Source organism: Dipodomys ordii, unplaced genomic scaffold (assembly GCF_000151885.1).
Source record: "Dipodomys ordii isolate 6190 unplaced genomic scaffold, Dord_2.0 Scaffold47, whole genome shotgun sequence".
Lineage (NCBI taxonomy): Eukaryota > Metazoa > Chordata > Mammalia > Rodentia > Heteromyidae > Dipodomys > Dipodomys ordii.
The window spans coordinates 4069932-4093178 of NW_012267263.1; the positions used below are offsets into that span (position 1 = coordinate 4069932).

At 37.9% G+C, this 23247-nt stretch overlaps 1 protein-coding gene across 1 annotated transcript in view; it reads left to right on the top strand.

The window, feature by feature from the left end:
• Vwa3b (von Willebrand factor A domain containing 3B) overlaps positions 1-23247 on the top strand; it is a 192506-nt gene that overhangs the window by 84462 nt on the left and 84797 nt on the right. Inside the window, exons 13-18 of the mRNA XM_013019731.1 lie at positions 357-539; positions 5335-5465; positions 7560-7717; positions 12244-12375; positions 14156-14237; positions 14336-14492. Of these exons, the coding sequence (XP_012875185.1) occupies positions 357-539; positions 5335-5465; positions 7560-7717; positions 12244-12375; positions 14156-14237; positions 14336-14492 (843 nt within the window). The remainder of the gene's footprint in view (positions 1-356; positions 540-5334; positions 5466-7559; positions 7718-12243; positions 12376-14155; positions 14238-14335; positions 14493-23247) is intronic.

Genomic DNA, 23247 nt, shown 5'->3' on the forward strand with positions numbered 1-23247 from the left:
AATGGACCGGGATGCTCTACCCATGGGCTTTGACCCCAGTACTTTAAGTGGTCTAAAGCATAGCCCAACACCTTAACAGCAGGCATCAGGTTTACATGTACCTAAAGTTGGTGAATTCCTTTGACAACTCTCCTAGCTACTTTTTACTGTAGGAGTGTGACATCTCAGAGGTCAAGGGCCAGGGCCTGTTGATCTTCATATACTTGTGCTGTCTGGCAATATTTGTTTACCGAATTGAATTGACATGTTGACAAAAGGCCACCACAATTGTACAAGGATTTACCCATTCTAAATTTCATCACATGGCAAATACTAAGGATTTTCCCATCATACTTTTTTCTTTCTTATTCTTTTAGCCATCAAAAATGGTGATAGATGAAGTTAAAGTTTATCAGAAAATCCCTATTCATACCATCTCCTTCAGTTACAATGATGAGATTGCAAATGTGTTTTTGAAAGAGCTTGCTTCTTTGACTGGAGGAGAATTCCATTCTTACAATTTTGGCTGCAAGGATCCCACACCACAGGAGGTGGTTCAGGTAAGGTTTTGCTGATCAGAGCAAGCAATGTTTATTATCTTAGCTGAGAAAACCTCAACCACAAAGGAAACTAAGTCAAGCAAATGAATTGGTTGACAATGAATATACTAGTGTTTCTCAAAATGTAGTCCAAGGATTGCCTGAGCTAGGGAACTTGTGAAAATGTGAGATTCAAGCTCCTTATTTGTAGCAATAAGTCAGAGTATAAATATAGAGAGGCCTAGACATCTTTTGTTTGTTTTTTTGTTATTATGGAAACTTTCAAACATATACAGAAGTATATGGACCCCAATGTAAACATCACTGATATTCAACAATTACCAATATTTTCTCAAATGTTAGCTCCTGGAGAGGCTGGGAATGTGGCTTAGTGGTAGAGTACTTACCTAGCATGAATGAAGCCCTGGGTTCAATTCCTCAGTACCACATACACAGAAAAAGCCGGAAGTGATGCTATGGCTCAAGTGGCAGAGTGTTAGCCTTGAGCAAAAGTGTCCAAGCAAAAAAGGAGGGTTTTTTTTGTTTTATTTCCTCAAATTTTAATTCTTTTTTTTCAAAGTGGTGTACAGAGGGGTTACAGTTACAAAAGTAAGGTAATAAGTACATTTCTTGTCAAACTTGTTACCCCTTCCCTCATTTTTCTCCTACTTTCCCTCCCCCACACCCTTCCTAGCCCCAAGTTGTATATATCATTTCCAACATTGTCTTGTTGCATTGGTTCTTTGTCTTACCATTCTGTTGTTCCCCTTCCCTTCCCTAATTCAAATAAACATATATTCAATACCAGGGTACCAAAATCAAATACAGTGACAAGAGGGGATATACCATAGAGGGAAAAACATACAAAAGAAACAAAAATCACATTAAAAACATTAAACAACAACAACCAAGAAAAAGCTCTTGTGTCCATGTCTTAGAGTTAATTTTACTTAGCATAATCTTATATGGTCATATGTACATAGCTATTGAGCTATTCTGCTCATCTGCTAAGATTATCCTAGATGTATACTAATTATTGCAAATAAGGGAAACCATGGGGCCTATGTTTCTTTGGATCTGGATTACTTTACTTAAGAAAGTTCTTTAAAAGGATACTGGGGTCCTTATGTGAAGGATTTGTATGTGTGCATGCAAGTTCTAGGGCTTGACCTCCGGACCTGGGCTCTGTCCCTGAGCTTTTGTGCTCAAGGCTGGTACTCTACCACTTGAGCCACAACTCCACTTCTGGTTTGGGTTAATTAGAAGAGTCTCATAGGCCTTCTTGCCTGAGCTGCCTTTGAACCTCAGTCTTCAAATCTCAGCCTTCTGAGTAGCTAGGATTACAGATGTGAGCCACCAGTGCCCAGAAAGGATTTTGATTGATTTTTTTCTTAAATTTTGTTTTTGATGCCAGTACTGGGGCTTGAACTCAGGGTCTTGATGCTGTCCCTTAGCTTTTTTATTCAAAGTTAGTGCTCTACCACTTGAACTTAGCTTGCCAGTAGCTAGGATTATAGGCATGAGCCACTGGCACCTGGACCATATATAAAGTTTTTGGTTTTGATTTTGTTTTTTTTGGGGGGGAGGGGTCCAGTTGTGGAGCCTGAACTCTGGGCCTGGGCGCTGTCCCTCAGCTCTTCAGCTCAAGGCTAGTGCTCTACCACTTGAGCCACAGCGCCACTTCCGGCTTTTTTCTTTTTGCTTATGTGGTGCTGAGGAATCGAACCCAGGGCCTCAGGCATGCAAAGCAAGCGCTCTACCACTGAGCCACCTTCCCAGCCCACCATATATAAAGTTTTTAACCATTGTTATATGCAGGAAACTCAAAATTTTCAGATGGTAAGTGGATGTCTTCTAACTTCCCAGACTATATAACCATGTGGCCATCTGACAAAGCAATTTATTCTGATAAGCTAATAGGAAAAAATAAATAAAACTTTCTTCTCCAACTCTCTAATCCTGGCCTAAAGATAATATATTTTAAAGTTCCTCTTCCAGAAAGGACTATGGGTTTTTTTCATTGTTTGCCCTGAGGAGTGACATTAAATGCAAATCATTCTCACAGCATAAGCCAAAGCACCAATCAGTGTTGCTTGAGGAAACTATCTGAGACTTGGAAAATAATTGTCAAAGGTCAGAGAGCACAGTGCTCTGAGATCACCCAAGACTAGGAATAATAACTGCTTCATCAGCTAGTTGAGAAAACCTCCCAGTCCTTTCAGAGTTAGGCAGAATATACAGAAGGGTCTTATCTCAGTAATAGAAAATAAACACAGTCCTGAATGAACAATCCATTTTTAAGTAATTTAATTGCATCCTATTTTTAAATGTTTTTAGTGTAAAAATACTGTACATAAGGGTTACAGTTACATGAGCAAGGTAATGAGTACATTTCCTATCAAGCTGCATCCTAGAACAAACCTCAAAAATTATTATGGCAAAACAAAAATACCCACCACTCATCAAAATAAAATTGGCAATATCTGGTATCTTCAAATATTACAAGATGGGTTGCAGATTAATAGAATGAGGGGGGAAAAGCACTGATACAGTATATTATGTATCCACATTAATTAAGACAATATGGCAAATTGAACATTCATAACAATATACCCTTAACTTGCCCAGTTGATTTTTTACAAAAGCACACAAGCAATCAATGGAGGAAAGATAGCCTTCCAACTGGAACAAGTGGACATCCATATGCAAAATAATGAAACTCAACCTAAACTTTAGGCCTCATACAAATATTAATGTAAAATGGGTCACAGACTTAAAAGTAAAACTATAAAATTTCTAGAAAGAAATATGAGAAAAATTGTGAGATCCTTTTGCAAGGTATAGAATTATTAGTCTAGACACCTAAAGCATAAAATGAAAGATTAATAAAGTAGACTTTATCCAAATGAACTGAGTCTGTTAAAAGAATGTAAAGATATTACTAACTTGTAGAAAGTACATACAAACCAATATAGAATATATAAAGAACTCTTGAAGCTCAACAGTTAAAAATAAACTGTCCAGTGAAAAAAAGAGGTAGAACATATAAGGCCATTTCATCTAAGAAATTCAGCATCTTTAGCCATAGAGGAAAGCAGCTAAATCACCATGATATAATTGTTACACATCTGTCACAATGACCAAATGTAAAAACCATGACAAAACTGAATGCTGGAAATAATAAAGAGAAACCAGACCACAGTGTTGTAAGGAATGTAAAGTGGCAGGTACCATGAAAAACAGTCTGACAATTTCCCTGCAAACCAGACATTTAATTATTAGATGACCTGATACCTGATCCTTTGGACATTTGTCTCAGAGAGTGAAAACTTAAATTCACAAAAAATGAAAGTCACCATACATTTATCAAAGAAATGAATTTTGTAGTTAATGTCTTTTCCACAGAGGAGATTCCAGTCCCAGATGACTTGAAACAAACATTTAAAAAGAACATATAAATTCCAGGGCTGCAAGTATAGCTCAGTGATAAAGTGATTGTGTAGCATGTGCTAGCCCTTGGCTTTAGTTCCCAGAGCCACCTAAAATGTTGATTCCAAACAACATCTTTCAGAAACTTGAGAAGAGGGACTATCTCTCAACTCATTCTATGAATCTAATATTACCAAGACAAAAACCTCACAAAAACATTTTATAGACTAATATACCTCATACATAGAGATGCAAAAAATATCTAAACAAAATTTAACAAATCATTCAGTAATATATAAAAAGTTTGATGGTGGCATACACCTATGATCCCAGCACTTGGGAGGGAGGTAGAGGTAGGTCAAAGCCAGCCTGGGCTAATAAGTAAGATTCTGTCTCAAAAAAATATAAAAAAGCAAAAGAACCACAATGAAAAAAACAAAGCAAAACAATGACAAAAAGGATGTATGGAAAATGATTAAGAACAGGAATGTTAACAAATTAGAGCAATGTACATCAAAAGCATGAATAGATACTATTGTACAATATCAAAATGCTAAATTCGAAATAACTAACTCTATCCAGTATTTTCCAGGATGTGGAGGAACTAAAGCTCTTATTACAGGTGGGAATGTATACAGTTACTACCTGTTAGAAAAGAGTTTCAATTTGCCAAATGTTTGAAATTACCAATTATTCTAATTACTCTAATTATTTCACTCCTAGTTTCCTCATAAGCAATGGAAGCAGATGTTCATACAAAAACTTGAAAACAAATGTTCATAGCTTTATTTATAATAGCCTGGAAAAAGCTCAGCTATCCCATCAATGGTTGAATGAATGAATAAATTTTTATAGGTAATAGAATACTACTCAGCAAAAAAAAAAAATGAACTGTTGATTCACACTGCAACGTGAGAAAATCTCAAAATTATGTGAGTGAAAGAAGCCACACAAGGAAAGGGTATTTGTTGTGTGGTCCCATTTATATAAAATTCTAGAAAATATCAAAGTAATGTGTAGTGACAGAACACTGAGGAGTTCCTTGGGGACTGGGAAGAGAGGTTCCTTGGAAAGTAGGAAGGAGGGCAAGTTTACAAAAGAGAACTTTGGGGGAGTGATGTATATAGTCATTATCTTGTTCATAATGATTTCACAGATGTGAATGTCAAAATTTTTCAAGCAGTACAATTTATGTAAGTTCAGTTTTATTATATGTGAAATGGCATGTCCACATGGAGCTGGTTGAAAAGGAAATGAGTAATATGAGTAATGAAAGAGTAATATGAAATTGGATTCTTTTCCTAGTATAGTTTTTTTGTTGTTGTTTAAAATGTTTGAAATTTGAACTCATACAACCTGGTAACTTATTCACTTCTTATTTCAACAGAGTGAAGATCTGATTCTTTTGGTTCAGGAAATGGAGAAAGGTTACAGTGACCTGCAGAAGGTGCAAAGCCTCTATTCGGAGTCCTTAGTTATGGACTGGTGGTACAATGCAGACAAGGAAGGAGACAGCAAGTAAGCTGGTCTCACTTTCTCATCTCCCCATCATTCAGGATCCTCTCAGGCTCTACCAGCTCTCCTGGATACTTCCCCCTTCTGAAATGCTTTGAGAGATTTATAGTGAAATAATTATGTAGTTTATGAAGTTATAATTTTTCTTTAGGGAAGGAGAGTAATTCATGAACAACAACTGGCTTATGTACTTCATATTCTTTATCACCTAGGGTGGACAACGGCCTCCAGCCCAAGCAGCGATGGGGCAGGTGATGGTTAACAAAATTTTCTAGCTTTCCATAGGCGAGAAAATTCCATATCTTTCTTGAAATATTTTGAGAACGAGCATGGTGCATTTGTACATGCAAGCTCTGTCTTTTCTGCCAAGGGCCACACAGTGTGGGTTCAGGTACAAAGATTTATGGCATATGAAGTCACTAGGAGGAGTGGGTGGGTGGGGAACTGTGAAGGAGGAGAGTACAGTTAACAGTGTTTGAGTTTGTTCCAGAAACTTTCCTTTGTGTTGCTACTGAGTTCAGAGCTTCAAAGAAAGAAATGTCTGAGGAAATACTCTAGCATTTCTGGATTGCTTCTTATCTAGATCTTATCCAGATTGTTTCTGCATGTTCTCTTCTTGGTATGGGAGATCCAAGACAAGGAGTTTACTTTCTCCAGCTTTTAGAAGAACCTGTTGGTTGTTGGTTTGGTTAAGGAAATAAGTTTCTAACCTGGAGCTGGTAGCTCATGCCTGTAATCCTCGCTACTCAGGAGACTAAGATCTGAGGATAGCAGTTCAGAGCCAGCATGGGCAGGGAAGTCTGTGAGACTCTTACCTCCGATAAACTACTCAGAAAATGCCAGAAGTGGTGCTGTGGTTCAAGTGACAGAGCCCTTGTCTTGAGCATAAAGACACTCAGGGACAACACTCAGGTCCTGAGTTCAAGACCCAGGACTGGCAAAAGAAGAAAAGAAAAGAAAAAGAAATTGGTTCCTGTTGGGCCCTGGTGGGTCATACCTATAATCCTAGTTATTCAGGAGGTTGAAATCTGAGTATGGAGGTTTAAAGCCAGTCCAGGCGAAAAGTCTGTAAGAATCTTATATCCAATTATTCAGTAATATGCTAGAAGTAGCCAGGTGCTGGTGACTCATGCTTGTAATCCTAGCTTTTCAAGAGGATGAAGTTCAAAGCCAGACTGGGCAGGAAAATCCATGAGACTATTATATCCAATTAGCCACTAGAAAATCAGAAGTGGCGCTGTGGCTCAAGGGCTAGAGTGCTAGCCTTAAACTGAAGAGCTCAGGGACAACACCCAGCCCCCAGAGTTCAAGCAACAACTGACAACCCCTCCCCAAAAAAACCCTGGAAATAGAGGTGTGGCTCACTTGGTAGAGGTCTGGTCTTGAGCAAAAAACTAAGTGAGAGTGCCCTGGACTGAATTTAAGCCTCAAAGCTAGCATGCACACATAAACAGTTTCTATAATGTTATTATGTACCCTATGAATTGTTATACCAGCCTTCTGCAGTTGATGCCTGTTCCCCCCATGTGTGTGTGTGTGTGTGTGTGTGTGTGTGTGTGTGTGTGTGTGTGTGTGTGTTGGTCCTGGAGCTTGAACTCAGGATTTGGGTGCTGTTCCTGAGCTTCTTTTGCTCAAGGCTAGCACTCTACCACTTAAGCCACAATGCACTTCCAGCATTTTCTGAGTAGTTTATTGAAGATAATAGCCTCACAGACTTTCCTGCCTGGGCTGGCTTTGAACTGTAACCCTCAGATCTCAAATTTCCCAAGTCACTAGGATTACAGGCGTGAACCACTGGCATCTGACTATAACTGTTGGGGTTTTTTATAATTCATTTTTATTGTAAAGGTAATCTACAGAGGGGTTACAATTATGTGATTCAGGTAACACAAACATTTCTTTTCGAGTAGTGTCACCTCTTCCATAACTATTCTTATATTAGCCCAAAGAAGGAGGAGTACTAATTTCTTTAAGTGTGCAATGCTCAATATTAATATATTGACTTCTTTCTTCTTGATGGAAATTCCTTTTTTCTTCTCCTCTTCCTTTTTTTATTTCTTCTCTTCCTTGATCTATTTTTTATCTAAATCAAAACAGGCATCAAAAGGAAATCTCTTTAATGGTTTCAATCCCAGAAGACAGTGCAAAGCCTCAGCTTGATGTTAACTCAGCAGTTGAATTACCCCTAAATATGTTGAAAGTACAATGGGACCTTCCAATTCAAAACATTCCAAAAAAGAAAATCCTCCATGCAGGTATCAGTTGACCCTTTTATTGCTTTTTCTTCTTCTTCAATGAAAGACACTAAATCAAACTCATATAGTATATTTTTAAGCCCCAAACCTCTGTGTGTGTGTGTGTGTGTGTGTGTGTGTGTGTGTCTATGGGGGGGTGGGAGATTTGTTTTGTTTCATTTTGCTTTGTTGTGTGCTAGTACTGGAGCTTGAATTTAGGACCTCATGTTTTCACTTTTCACTCACAGCTGGCACTCTATCCCTGTGCCTCCAGTCTGGATTCTACTTATTAATTGGAGAGAGTCTCGAGGATTTCTCTGCTTCAGCTGGCTTCAAATCCTGTTCCTCACATGTCAGCCTCCTAAGTAGCTAGAGTTACAGGCATGAACACTGGTGCCCTGCTATTGATTTGTGTGTGTATGTGTGTGTGTGTGTGTGTGTGTGTGTGTCTGTGTGTCTGTGTCTGTGTGTCTGTGTTGTTTGCATGTCTATGTTTGTGTGTATGTGTATGTGTGAGTTCTAGGGCTTGAAATCAAAGCTTGGGCACTATTCCTGAGCTTTTTAGTTTTTCAGTGCTCTACCATTTGAACCACAGCTCTACTTCTGTATTTTTGGTGGTTAATTGAAGAGTCTTGTGAACTTTCCTACCCTTGCTGGCTTTGAACCTTAGAGCTCAGCCTCCTGAGTATCTAGGATTGTAGACATGAGCCACTGGCACCTGGCAGTTGTTTTCTCAGGACTCTGGACATTCTACTGTTAAACTACCCTCAGCCTCTCAAAAGATCTTTTCATTGCAGTTTTTATTAAGATAATTGTACATTGACATGATTCCATAAACCTACCCTTTTAGCCTACTGCCCCATGCTCATGTCTTACAAAATAACTATAATACAGAAACTAGTATATGAATATTGATACAATTCATAGATTTTAATTCAGATTGTCCCAGTTTTTCTTACGCTCATTTATATATGTGTGTATGTATGTCCAACTATTTCCATTTGTAATTTTGTCACACATGTAGGTTTGTATCACCATCACATTTAAGGTAGAGTACAATTCCATCACAGGACCTTTCATGAAACCCTCTCAAAACTACACCCATCTCTTTTGCATACTCTTCCCTAACCTTTGGAAATCATTGAGTTCTCAAGTTCCCTAAACTTTGGGAATCGTTGAGTTCTCTAGTTCTAACATGTTACCATTTCCAAAAATATTATATAAATGGAATTATAGTATATAACTTTTGGGGATTGGGTTTTTCTGTTCAGCATAACTTTCTCTATGTTTAACTAAGGAAATTGATAAGTGACTTTTCTTCTTTGGTCTGTTGATGTGGTAGATGATATTATTTGATTTTCAAATGCTGAAGCGGCCTCACACATCTCATATTCCTGTTTATTTCCAATTTATCATTGTTTGAATATATTGTTAGGCTTTATTTGCTTGAAATTTGTTGAGAACTTTCATATGAATGTTTATAAAAGTTAGTGGCTTCCAATTTTCTTTTCTTTCTTTTATAATACTCCTTTTTTACCAGGTTTGGCACCAACCTTGATACTGTCCTCCTTGAATAAGTTGAGAAATGTTCCTTCTTTTTTATTTCTGGAAAAGCTGATGTAATTCTTAGATGTTTGGTAAAGTCAAGGGGCCATTTGGACCTAGAGATTTCAATTTTAAGAAAATTTTCCTTATAAATTCTATTTCTACAAATTTTTGAAACAGGATCTTTATATGCAGCACAGGCTAGCCTTGAACTCATGATCCCTCTACCTTAGTCTTTTGAGTACTGGGATTACATTTACATACAAACTCTCCATAACTTCTTGTTTATTCAGATTCTGAGGGTTGAATTTAGGGTATAATTGGTTCTGTTGGCTTTGCTTGCTTAGCTGGGGCTCTACCACTTGAGCTACACATCCAGCTTGGCTTTTTACTGGCCATATTGGGAATAGAGTTGCATAAACTTTTTGCCTGAGCTAGCTCTGAACAGTGATTATACAGGTCTATAATCCTAGTCTCTTGAGTAATTAAGATTACAGGCATGAACCACTGGTAAATCCAACTGATAGTAGTTTTAAGATAATCCTTATCTACTATTTCATCTTGTCTGAGTTTTGGAAATTTGTGGATTTGGAGAAATTGGCACATTGTTTCTATTTTTTTCAGAATTATGAGGTAACATTCATTATACCTTTTCAGTCACTGTGAGATCTGTATTAATGTCCACTCATTGATATCAACGTTTTGTGTGTATCTCCTCTCTTTTTCAAACTTACCAAAGGTTTTTTAAAGTAAGTTTTATTTTCTATTCATTTGTTTCAAGAGAATTTGCAATTCTCTTAAGCATTTGTAATTCTCTTTAAAGCATTTTTATGGGAAACTTCTTTTAAACCCTTGTCAGATTATTCTAATTTCTGATTCAAATTGATGTTGGCATTATTTGATTGTTTTGTTTTTCCTTATTCAAGGAGTGATTTTCTAGGTTCTTGATGGGATGAATGATTTTTGTATAGGACCCTGGACATTTTGTCTTGTATGTTCAGGATTCTAGATCTTATTTAAATATTTAATTTGGGAAGCAGTCACTTTGTTTAAATTTAGCATATATGAATGATTTTATGGGCTATGGTTCCAATGGCAATTTAACTTTTACAACCTTGTGGTATTATTTTGTTGTTGTTATTCTGGTGCCCTTGGGTCTCCTAGTGTCCTGTATTAGTTCTGCCTATGATAGCAGCAGAGGTCTCTGTAAACCAGAATGCTAGGAGGAATGTGGTGGCTTTTACCACTGTTATCTGTTGAGTGTCCCCATGTTTCTAGAAAGGAGGAAGGAGAATTTTGACCTCATGAAACCTTAAGCTCCTGGAACATGCCACTTGCTGTAACCCAGTCACACTTTTGTAATATGTCTAATTGGTTCTGAGGTCTTTGTACGGGGGAGGAGTGTCTTAGGTCTATAGGGATAATCAGGTTTCCTATACCAAGACACTTGTATGGCTGCATCCCTTTTACCAGTCCTTCTTGCCTATTCCAATCAAGCTGGGTTTTACTAGATCTGCTGTTGTTTGATACTTGTCAGAACATTTTAGAGGCCTTTTGCTATTTTCATCACTTCACTCAAATTTGGGATGCTTGGTGTTAATAGGCATTTCTTCTTATTTCCTGTTTCGTGTAGAACAGTGATAAAATGTGCTGACTAGACAGAGTTTGGGAAATGTTAAATGCTTGAATTCACATACAGATAAATATTTTCATTCAGTATTTACAGAGTTTGAGACTAATAATGTTTTGCATTTTGGGACTTGGAGAGCAACTGTATATCTGGTTGTTTCTGCCTCATAATTTTGGTTAATGTGGCTGTCAGTGCAGCAGAAGTTCATCTGCCTTGTGTGGATCATTGATCACTTTCTTTTATAGACATAAATCCCAAGAAATTTTGCCTTTCTTAACAAAGACAGCCAATCTTATGTAACCTTCTGTTGCCTAGAAAAGTAATGAGGTTGCATAACACACTCCTTTCTCCATGCGTGACAGACACTAGTATTACTAACCTGTGAAAAAGACAGACCATTTGAAGATTAGTAGCTAAACATTACTCCAAATATCTATGATTTCTTGCATGAGAGGGTGAATCCCCTCTTGTGAAAACATGGGTACATTTCATTCACAAATGCTTACATAAGGCCTGGGTCCTTGTGACTCTAAATTATGAAAAACACGTTTATAATATGCTTTTCTGTTATTAAATATGAAAACTTGTCAAGATGTCTTGTCCACAGGCTCTTTACCCTTTAAAGTACACAGTCTGTCAATAATTGATAAATGCCTGCTTGCTAGTTAAAAGGAACAACAGAACATTCAAAAAATGTCAATAGAGGCCTAGCAGCAACTATGGTGGGCAAAATTTTTATAAAGAAAAATAAATATAACAATAATTATAATTATAATGAAAAATGATTTCTAAAGCATCTTAACCAAGGATGTTAACTCTAAATTCTGCAACCTTTAGTGTTGATGAAACATCCTTCTCATAATTATGTTGTATTCACCTAAAGGCAACATTTTCTAGGTGGCTCCAGCGCAATCACATGAAATCCCTTAGAAGGAAAAACTTTCTCTATTCGGTGGCAGAAGAAAAAAACAGAGAGATAATAAACTATGAGAAGAGTTCCATGAAAGATTGCTGTTTTGAAGATAGCTGTGCCACATGGGAAGTGATGTGTGGTGCCCTCAGGAAATGGGAAACTTCTTCCCCTTCTATCCCCAATCACCCAAACTGACCTATAACCAGTAGGAAATGGGGGCTCATTCCCACAACTGCAAGGAACTACTTTAAGCCATCTCAATGACTCTGGGAATGGATTTTTTCCAAAAGAAGCACAACTTCCATTTAGATAAAGGGAGCAAGGCATTACTGAAGCGCTCAATTATGACTAGACCATATCTGACCTCTGAATGTTAGGAAACTAAAGTTGCATTCTTCTTTTAAGGAGTATCTCCTTCCATCTCAAATTCCCTTAACTGAATTCGTTTGGTACCAACAGAATCAACCAAAACTAGCCTGCTTAGAAGCCAGATGTCCACTCCCAAGAGCTCAGCCTACAATGAAATGAAAGACATGAAGGATGGCCTCTCCAAAGGCTGGAGCAGCTGGAACACTGCTCTGAGTAACAAAGGCAAGCCTAAGCTTCCTGGAAAGCTCAGCCACCCTTGTACTCAGTGTCTATTTCTGAAAGAGCTGGATGGAAATAGGCTTTGAAGAGACTATATTTACAGTACTCCTAGATTGCTTCCTATACAATGACTCCTTTGTAAAGCAGGCCTGCCACTTTAGTGCCCTCATTTTTCTTAAGGCTAGACTTGGACTTGGGAGTTTAACAATCATGTGGCCTATATAACTTCAGTGCTAATAGTAATGTTTTGCTGCCAGTCTGGGATTTCAGTTTAGAACACTGCTATTTCATAGTGGGTTTAGTTTCATTCCTTTATTCACAAGTGGAGCCACCTAAGCCCTTTTCAAGTTGTTTACCTTGTGGTGCAGTGAGGAAAATGGGACTTTTCCAACTCAATATTTACTATTGGCCATTTAAAAAAATTAGTATTCTTTTTTAAATTTTGTGCTGGCCCAGAGCTTTAACTTAGGTCCTAGATGCTGCCAATTAGCTTTTGTGCGTAAAGTTGGCACTTGAGCCATAGCTCCACTTCTGGCTTTTTGCTGATATTAGAGATAACAGTCTCTTGGACTTTTCTGTCTAGGCTGGCTTTGAACAAGCCTTTCAGATTTTGAGTAGCTAGGATTACAGGTGTAAACCACAAGCACCTAGCTAAAACTCTTAGTATTTTTTGTGTGTGAGTGTCCAAGGGCCTGGATACTGTCCCTGAGCTGCTTTTACTCAAGGCTAGTGCTCTACCACTTGAATCACAGCTCCACTTTCTACTTTGTTGTTAATTGGAGATAAGAGTCTCATAGAGTTTCCTGGCCAGGCTGGCTTTGAATGAGTCCTCAGATCTCAGCCTCCTGAGTAGTTAGGATTATAAGTGTGAACCACCAGAGTCCGGCTTTAATATTATTCTTAAAAAGATACATTTTTAAAGTTCAAGTCTTGTGGTATATTTGTATGTTTCAAATAGGTGACAAAAAATAGATCCAAACCTCCCTAGGTAGCAGGAAGCACACAAGTTACAAATGTCCACCTGCTGTTTCTCATCATAGCTTATTCCTTCAGGACTCCTCATTTCCTGAGTTTCAGATAGTTTGTATTTCCTCCATCTCAATATTTCTTTGGTTTCATGTAGCTTGTATTTCATACAGTCTTTAAGGGATTTATCACATGATAAAACTACATGATTTCTTAGGCATTTGACCAATTCATACCCAAACACCCCTTCTTCTAGGTGCTGCTCAGTCAATGAGATAACATTCCCTCCCATTTATAAATTCAAATTTGTGTAAGAATATATGTATTAAATCTCCAAAATATTAGCATGAAAATTGGAACTTACAACAGAACCTTAAAGAGTCTTTGTTTTTTCACATAGAGCTGAAGAAACACAGAACAAATTGATCAAACCTAAAATGTTGGTCAAGGCTCTCTACTCAGAAGTTGGTAGGGAGTCAAGTGAGGTCATCAGTGAACAATCATTGATTAATGGTGTTCTTGAAAATTTAGAAAAAAATGTGTTTTCTGGAGAAAAGAGAGTGAGTATGTCTGAGTCTTCCATGAGGAAAAATCTCAGCAACTGAAATGCATGTTCTCTGGTGCCTTGGTCTTCAGTATAAATCACAAATGAATGTTGCCTGAGAACTCATTCTGACAGGTCAAAATATGGTCTCTGAATTGGAGTCCATTTCTTAGCCCTCAGTCATACTGTAACTGATTAAATCTGGTCCTTTTGAATTTTGATATAAACTCCATATATCAGGGAAATGTGTAACTTCCATTTTCCCTTCCACAGGAATGAATTTACTGCCAGTGAATGAGTATATGGATGACAAATTGTTAGGAAAATCAATGGAAGAAGAGAACCAAGTTTACAAGTGAGTGCTTTAATTTCACAAGGTCAAGTTTTGTTAGGTTGCTGCTTGTTGCCCATCATGCTGTAAGTTTTTAAACCCCACAATCTTGACTTTTTAAGCTCCTCACAGATGTCCTCAGCAAAATGGCTACAGACACACAGCCTGGTGGCCAAGAAACTGACCATCATGGATGCTTTGGCTACAACTGCTGTGCCGCACAGCCCCACCTATGTACCTGTTTTGGACAAACATGTTGTTTCCAAGGTCTTTGATGAGGTATGTCTATATGTCCCTGCATGAAGTCATTTTTATTTTCTGTTCAAATAAAAATTAATCTGATTCAGCTTTTTGTGCAGTGGTAATAGGAATGTATTTTGGCTATTAAAAATATTTGAGAAGGGAGTAAAAAGGAAGAGAGAAAAGGGCTCTCAAGAATTCTCTTTTTGATCTTGAGCCACCTAGCTTAGGCCCACCATTTCTCTTAATAATATGCTCTCTCCATATCTCTCTCTCTCTCTCTTTCTTTTCTACTTCTCCCTTTCTATCTGTTTCCATCTCTCTCCTTGCTTTGTTACTTTAGAAATTCAAATTTTAGACAGTGCATCTCTTTAAGTGGAGATGAGATTGGCCTTGTTGGGTTGGCAGTTGGTAGCCCTTGTGGATGAGTAGACACACGGAACTGGAGAATCGGTTGAAAACGCTGTATGTCGGTCATGGGGAGCCTCATCCAGAGCTGAGGCTACTGCATAAAATTGTCCTTTTATTCCTATATTAAATGGCTTCTTCTCCATCGTAAAAACTTCCAAATAAATAACTTGGGGGGTGGGGAGAAAGGGGGGACAGAGAATGATTATCTTGTTTCCAGAGGAGAACAAAGGTTTTAGTAGGAAGCTGTGATCAAGTTAAAAGTGGATGAAGACCAAATAAGCACAGTTGGCCCTTGGTATCTGCAACTTCTGAATTCATGGGCCTTTGCTAAAAAAAAAAAATTGAGGAACTTTTTTCTTGTCACTCCTATCTAAACAATACAGTATTAGCACAGAGTGTACATTGTACAAAGGGTGATTCTAACCATATGAGAGGATGTACCTATAGATTATCTGCCAACACCATACCATTTTATATAAGGATCTTGAGCATCTATGGATTTTAGCACTTGGAGGGGAATCCTAGAACTGATCCAACGCCTGGCCCCATACTGAAGGACAAGTTACTATTGAATTTGGGAATTAGGAAGTGCAGCAAGCACAATCCTAGGGGAGAAGCCAGATTGCAGTAAGATGGCAAACAAAAGAAATGTGAACATAGAAATTGAACTCCATTGCCTCCTGTCAGGATTGATGTAGATAGCAACATATCAGGCTTTCTAGTTGCTAAATGGAATCAGTCTCCTTAAAAGACTTTTCATTATACTGAAGTATTTCCAGAGGAGATGATATGCTGTTTGGGATTTGCTTTAACATAATCTGGATAGTGGGAGTAGTTGGGGGAGGGAGTAGATGACACAGATTTGCTGTGAGTTGATAATTGCTCAAGTTAGATAAGACTTTTGAGGGATATATGGCTTATTGTACTATTTTCTGCTTTATTACAAATTTGAAATTTTCCATAATAAAAAGATTGAAAAAAAAAGCAGTTGGGGAATCCTTTTTGAAAAAAGATAACCGGTCTTTTATAAAATAGTTGAGATTTAACATCATTGAATAAAGTAAATTGTATGGTGTATTTTTTTCTATGAGTGACATTTGTGAAATAGACCCATAGAGGTCCACACACATCCTATAGATATCACCGCTCCTACTCAGGAGACTGTGGGTGGCACCGTTTACCCTAGCTTCTGCACACTTTACCTCAAAGTTCCCAAAACAGCATAGAGAAACTGAGCATGGATTTGTTTCTCCTTGGAAGTTTTGTGACAGTTTCTTCACATGCTGTGAATTTCATGTATTAATATTCTTGAGTTGTATGTAGAACAAATATATTTAGTGAACTCTGCTGGAAATAGAATTATCTTAGGTTTATAATACCTCTTTCTTTGTTTTTGTTTTTTTTTTTGGTCCAGTCGTGGGACCTGAACTCTGGGCCTGGGCGCTGTCTCTCAGCTCTTCAGCTCAAGGCTAGCACTCTACCACTTGAGCCACAGCGCCACTTCCGGCTTTTTCCTTTTTGCTTATGTGGTGCTGAGGAATCGAACTCAGGGCCTCATGCATGCAAGGCAAGCGCTCTACCACTGAGCCACCTTCCCAGCTATAATACCTCTTTCTAACCCATCTAACAACCTGTGATATATTGAAAAGTAAGTTTCTCAAAGACAAATATGTTAGAGTAGGGAACTTTAAGTATAAAATCAAAAGATAATCTGGGCATTTGTAGCTTATGACTTAAATCGTACTTACTCAGGAAGTGTAGAGATTGGGAAGATCAGTTCCAGACCAACTTATACAAAAAAAGTTCTCAAGACCCCATCTCAACAGAAAAGCTGGGCATGATGTATGTACCTGTCATTCAAGCTCCAGCAGAAGCATAAATAGAATCACAGTCCAGGCACATACCAGGGCAGGAAGCAAGACTTTATCTAAAAAATAACCAGAGCAAAAAGAGATGGAAGAATGGCTCAAGTGGTAGAGCTCCAGTCTAAAAAGCACAAAACCCTAATTTCAAACCTCAGTACCACCAGAAAATAAATAAAAAGAAGAAAGTCATGTAGAAAGTATCTATATACTGAATATATAAAAATATTATTTGGCACAAAATGCATAAAGTGAAGGCAGATGTCAGAAAGGTGTCTGCAACATACACAATGAACAAAAGTCCATAAGACTATCTTAAGTACATGTATTCTGGTTCAGGGTAACTTGGTGTTCAGTACACATACACATGTGGAAAAATACCCACTGGAAAGGAGTAAGAGAATGATGAATAACTTAATGGAGAAATCTAGAAAGAAAAGGGGGAAAAGGGAAAACTACATGCAAAAGTATTTAACTTTAGTAGTAACCAAATATGTGACATAGAAACATGCAACTGGAAATTTACTAGATATCCTCACCCCCACAAAATGGCAAGATTAGCAGCACTGAAAAGATGGAATAAAATGAGAAGTTTTATGTGCTGCTGTTGGGAGTTTAAATTTGTGTGATATAAATTGGTGTAATATGTTAAGAGACCTAAGAGCTTGTAACATTTGTCCCCCAAAATCTATATCTCACTAAAAATCTGTGTAAGGAAAAATAAAATAGAATAATTATTGCTACTTTATATATCATAAGGAAAATTTGAAATCAGCCTAAATATCTAGTATGTACATTCTTATAATGGAATGTCATGTATTCATTAAATGAAGAATAAGCAATGAAATGGAGAGACGTCCTCAGTAAACCAAGGAATTAGAATCTAACCCTCCATGTATGATATGTTAGCAATTTTATTATATGTGTGATATAGATAAACATGTAGTGCTTTTGCCCTCTGTGTTTGGTCTTTCTTATTTTGATTTTTTGACAGTCCTAGGGTTTGAACTCAGACCCTTCTACTTGCCTGGCTAGCGTTCTAACACTGGAGCCATGCCTCCAATCCTGCTTTTTTTCTGATTATTTTTGGAGATGGACTCTTGTGAAATTTTCTGGTCTCCTGAGTAGCTAGGATTGCAGATATGAGCCATTGGTGTCTGGATTCTTTTTTCCTGTACTGATATTTAACCCATATAGGACTCTTTTGAGTAAAGTATGGTGCCTCTCACAATCATTCTCATCAATGGAAGAAACACTTGAAATAATTTAGTGACTGTCCTTCCAACCTTTTTTCTTTTCTTTTTCTTTTTTTTGAGTCCGGTTGTGGTCCTAAACTCTGGGCCTGGGCGCTGTCCCTCAGCTCTTCACCTCAAGGCTAGCGTTCTACCACTTGAGCCACAGTGCCACTTCCGGCTTTTTTTCCCCTGCTTATATGGTGCTGAGGAATTGAACCCAGGGCCTTGTGCATACAAGGCAAGTGCTCTACCACTGAGTCACCTTCCCAGCCCCCAACCTTTTTTCTACATGTACATATGTGTATGTGTTTACATAGCTTAGATGTGTGTATAAATGTATATATATATATATATATATATATATATAGAGAGAGAGAGAGAGAGAGAGAGAGAGAATGTAATAACATGGATTTTCCATCCTTTAAAAAGCATATGTTAAAGATCTCCCCACAGGGACAGATGTGGATCTTTCCCATTCTCTTTATCAGCAGGGTTCTTCTATTATTAATAAAGACTTGATAAAGGCCTTCCTTCCCTATTACAAAAAATCCTAGAAACAGTTTCCTCATACAAAGATTTGATGTGGGGGGAACATGCATAAGTCTGTCTTTGGAATGGATTCCTTCAAGTGGAATTACTGGATCCAAAGGGTATATATATTTTTTGTTTGTTTGCCAGTCCTGAGGCATGAATTCAGGGCCTTGGCACTGAGCTTCTTTTTGCTCAACTCTAGCACTCTACCTCTTGAGCTACAGTGCCACTTCTGGCTTTTTCTGTTTGTGTAGTACTGAGGAATCAAACCCAGGGCTTCATACATACTAGACAAGCACTCTACCACTAAGCCACATTCCCAGCCCCAAGGATATGTATATTTAAAATTTCAAAGATAAATCCAAATTGTTCTACAACCCTATTTTATATTTCTACTAGTTCATATCTACACAGTCAGCATATAATAATGATCTCTTCCTAAGTGGGATTGTATATAAAACACCTGCTGATAATTATTAGTTCTGAGTATAGAAACACTTTGAAAGTCCTAAAAGTAGTATGAAGACATAAAAGCCTTATTCAACTTGACCCTTCCTGGCTCATGCTGAAGAAATAAACCTACTAATTCATTCCAACATTTAGAAATCTTTTCTTCACAATGTATGTAATGAGTTACACTCTGGGAATAATATACTTGTTCTCATGTTGTTTTAGGATTAAAATAAATAATGCATGTAATGGATAGAATTTAGCAAGCACTCAATAAATGTTGGCTTTCATTATACAAATAATCAACAATTTGCCTGTAACAATTTGCCAGCTATAAAGCAGATTGAGAAAGGAGGATTGTGTTTGGAGGCCAGCTGACCAAAACTTATCATAAAAATATAGATGTGGAGTTGCACACCTATAATTCTAGCTAGATAGGAGACAGAGGTAGGATCACAGTCCAAGGCCAACCCTGGACTAAACAAATAAGACCCTAGCTGTAAAATATACTAATGAGCAAAACAGCATAGAGCCATACCTCAAGTGGTAAAGTGCTTACCTACCATGCACAAGGCCCTGAGTTTAACCCCAGTACCATCAATACAGATATAGATCAATGATTGGATAGATAGATAGCTAGATATCTTATGCCTACTGTATGCCTATACTTGGCTCTAGATAGGTGTCAAACCATACAGCTAATATTCCCATTCATACACAACATAAAATCTTGTGGAGGAAAAGAGCAAAACAAACTAAAAGTTCTAGGTAAATGTGACAAGTGAGAAGTGCCAATGAACATGCAGAAGAGACCCAGTGATGGCTTGCCAGGGTGCAGGGATGGGGAAGAGAGTCTCAGGCCATGGGGTAGCTGAGGGGCACTCTGACTTCAGGGAAGTCTTAAGATTGAAGAATAGTGGAATGGCGGGGGGGATGGCGTTAGTGGGGGAGAGAGAAGGTTAGTTTGGGACATTGGCTCCTATGTGAAGAATAGTTGGAGAAGGTTGGAAAGATGAGATTCAGCAAGCAAGTCTGGACAGCAAGAACCCATCGACAGCACTGAGGACAGATGCAAGGCTGCTATGAAGTCAAAGAGACAGCACCAAACAATGTAGGGCTATGGGAGAAAAATGTTGAGTGACCTCCCTTTTGGGGGGAGGTGTGCCTTTTTAGACTGGCCTAAAACTACCTAGAGTAGGCCAACGTGGCTTCAAGTTCATGATCCTCCTGCTTCAGCTTCCCCAGTGCTGTAATTACAGGTTATATGATATGCCCAGCTTCAAGAGTGATTTTTAAAGATTCCACCCTTGATTTTCAAAAAGAAAAATAATGGGAGGAGGACTGATGGTCCTTCTCTCAAAAAAAAAACATTCTAGTGTTCTACCTCTACAAAATGAAGCCAAGGACAAGGAATGGATACTTTTCAAGTGCATTCTTGGGCTTGATGCCTTTTGTGGCACTGTGAATTCTTACTACAAACCCATACAAGTAGCACATTGCCCAACTTTATTTATTTATTACCCTCCTTTATTGAGAGAAGAGCAAGAATGATGATGATGAGAGAAAACTACTCTGCTGTAACTTCACCTTCAAAAGACATTTTGTCTTTTAAAGTTACTTTTTAATTTATTTCCTTTTTTGCTAGTAACAGAATTGGAACTAAGCTTCACACTTGCTCAGCTAGCACTCTACTACTTGAACCATGCCTCCAGCCTACCTTTGTCCTGGTTATTTTGGAGATGGAGTCTCAATGACTGTTTGGGATATCTTTGAACTGTGATCCTCCTCATCTCAGCCTCCTGAGTAGCTAGGGTTATAGGTATAAGTCACTAACACCTGGATTAAAACTTCCTTTTGGGTGGGGGGGTAGGTTGTGGGCTTAAACTCAGGGCCTGGGTGCTGTCCCAGAGCCTCTAGCACTCTACCACTTGAGCCACAGGGCCACTTCTGGCTTTTGAGTGGTTAATTGGATATAAAAGAGTCTCACAGGGAATTTTTCTGCCTGGACTGGCTTCAAACCATGATCCTCAGATCTCAGCCTGAGTAGCTAGGATTACAGGCATAAACCACTGGTACCATGCTAAAATTTACTTTTGATTATTTAGTCAAAGTTGTATATAAGGGGCACAGACTGATGTTTTGATACATGCAGAAGATATGACATGATTAAATCAAGGTAATTGACATATCCATCCCTTGCTTACTTTACAAAGGTATCTGTATAAAATAATTGCTTTTATTACCTATCATTTTTATGGTAAAACTGCATGATTTCAGTTATATATGAAATATTTTAAAAAGTTCAAGTCAAGGTTGGAAGGGTGGAGAGGGATACCACTGGGAGTTGTTCATCAAAGGGCACAAGAAGATAGACAAGAAGGATAGGCTTTGAGATCTACTGCACAGTATAGCAACTATGGTAATAAATAATGTATTATATATTCCCAAACTACTAAAAGAGTAAATTTCAAATGTCTTGCTGTTGTATCTTTTATTTCCTAATATTTTCACAGACTGGAAGAGACCCTTAGCTATAAATGGACAGAATAACAATACAATAATCTGAATTATCTCCCACTAAGTGAGATATGTAGCTTTTTGAGATTTGGACCTAATAGTTTGTGGAAAAGTAGATCTAACACCTCTCCATCACTCTGCCTTCCCTATTTCCCTGGAGATTTTAATGGACTCTTCCTCCTCTGTTCTGTGCATGGCCACATCTGTCTGGGCTGAAATTCAGGCTTTGGCTTTGTTTCCTGCTCTGTTTCATTCATGAGTTATGTATGGGCTGTTTTTTCTTCTAGAACACAATGCTGTTTTGGTTTCCCACTTCCTGGACCAGCATCAAACCCGTCACCTTGGAGATAATGCATTGAGCAGAGAGGTTGCCTTAGCAACTCTTCATTACAAGATATAAAATAGGCCAGATAATTTTATTTTAGCTCTTTCAAAAAGATTAATTCATCACCAAATCATATGCAGAATAAAACTGCTTTAGCCATTTGATAAACCTAAAATTCAAAGCTCTTTATTGCTAATTGCTTTGGAATAAAAGATTAGAATAATTGGGAAAGACTAGCCTGTGTTATTGGAGAATCTATATCATCGTGATTATGATCATCATCATTTTATGGCATCTCATCAAGGCTGTTTGACAGAGCTAGAGTACAAAGCTATGTACTCTAGCTCTGTCATTTACTCCTGAAGGACCAGAGAAGTCCCCTGATCTATTATGTGATGAGCCTTTATCGTATATTAGGCTCCAAACAAACCATGTGATATCAAAGTATCCCATCTAAAACATAAGGCACCTGTAAGGTAGCTATTTACCTCATTAAGCTGACAAAAATATTAGGCACAAGGAGGCTAAGAATGATTTTAAAATTATGATGATTTTGTTGCTTTGAAATACAGGAAGACTCAACATCAAACTACATATTGATTAAAAGCTTTTTTTAATTAAAAAATTGAATGATGTTTACAGAAGTTTCCCTACGTGTGTGTGTGTGTATGTGTGTGTGTGTATGTGTGTGTGTGTATTCATTCTCCTGAAGATTAGAAAATATAGGTAAGTGTGAAGAAGCAGTAGAGTGATAAGCCCAGCAGGAATGAGTCATCATGGTAATCTGGCCAATCTCTTTTCCCACACGTATACCCTTTGCCCTTTTGTTTTGTGCCTGTATTTTTCTGTCATCTTACCAAGAACGGTATTTGATGCCAACCTAGACTTATCTGTTTTTAACAAGTTTGAATTAAAAATGTGAGAGCCAGTAACATTGTAACCTGTAGTCACATTTTTATGTGGTTTTTGAGTGACTCTATTGACACACCACTTTGACAGTTAACTTTGTAGCTTGTGTTTATTTTGTTCTACAGAGGTTGCAGATGTTTGCAGAAAGACATTTAATACTGAAATTTAAGCCAGGTGCCTCTAATTTTTATCTATAATCCTAGCTACTCAGGAAGCTGAGATCTGAGGATGTTAATTCAAAGACAGACCAGGCAGAAAAGTCTGTGAGAATCTTCTCCAATTTACCAGTAAAAAGCTGGAAATGGAGGCATGGTTCAAGTGATAGAGCACCAGACTTGAGCAAAAATGTTAAGAAGGAGCACCTTGGCCCTGAGGTCAAGCTCCAATACTGGCACACACACACACACACACACGTTAGCAATAAGACATGAGAGCATTTTAAAGACATGTAAGGTTCACAGTTGTTTAAGGATACAGGTGGATCTGATGCAACAATGAGAAGTACAAGTTGTCATGTCCAAAACGAGCTTTACAACGTTGGTGCGGGCGGGGGG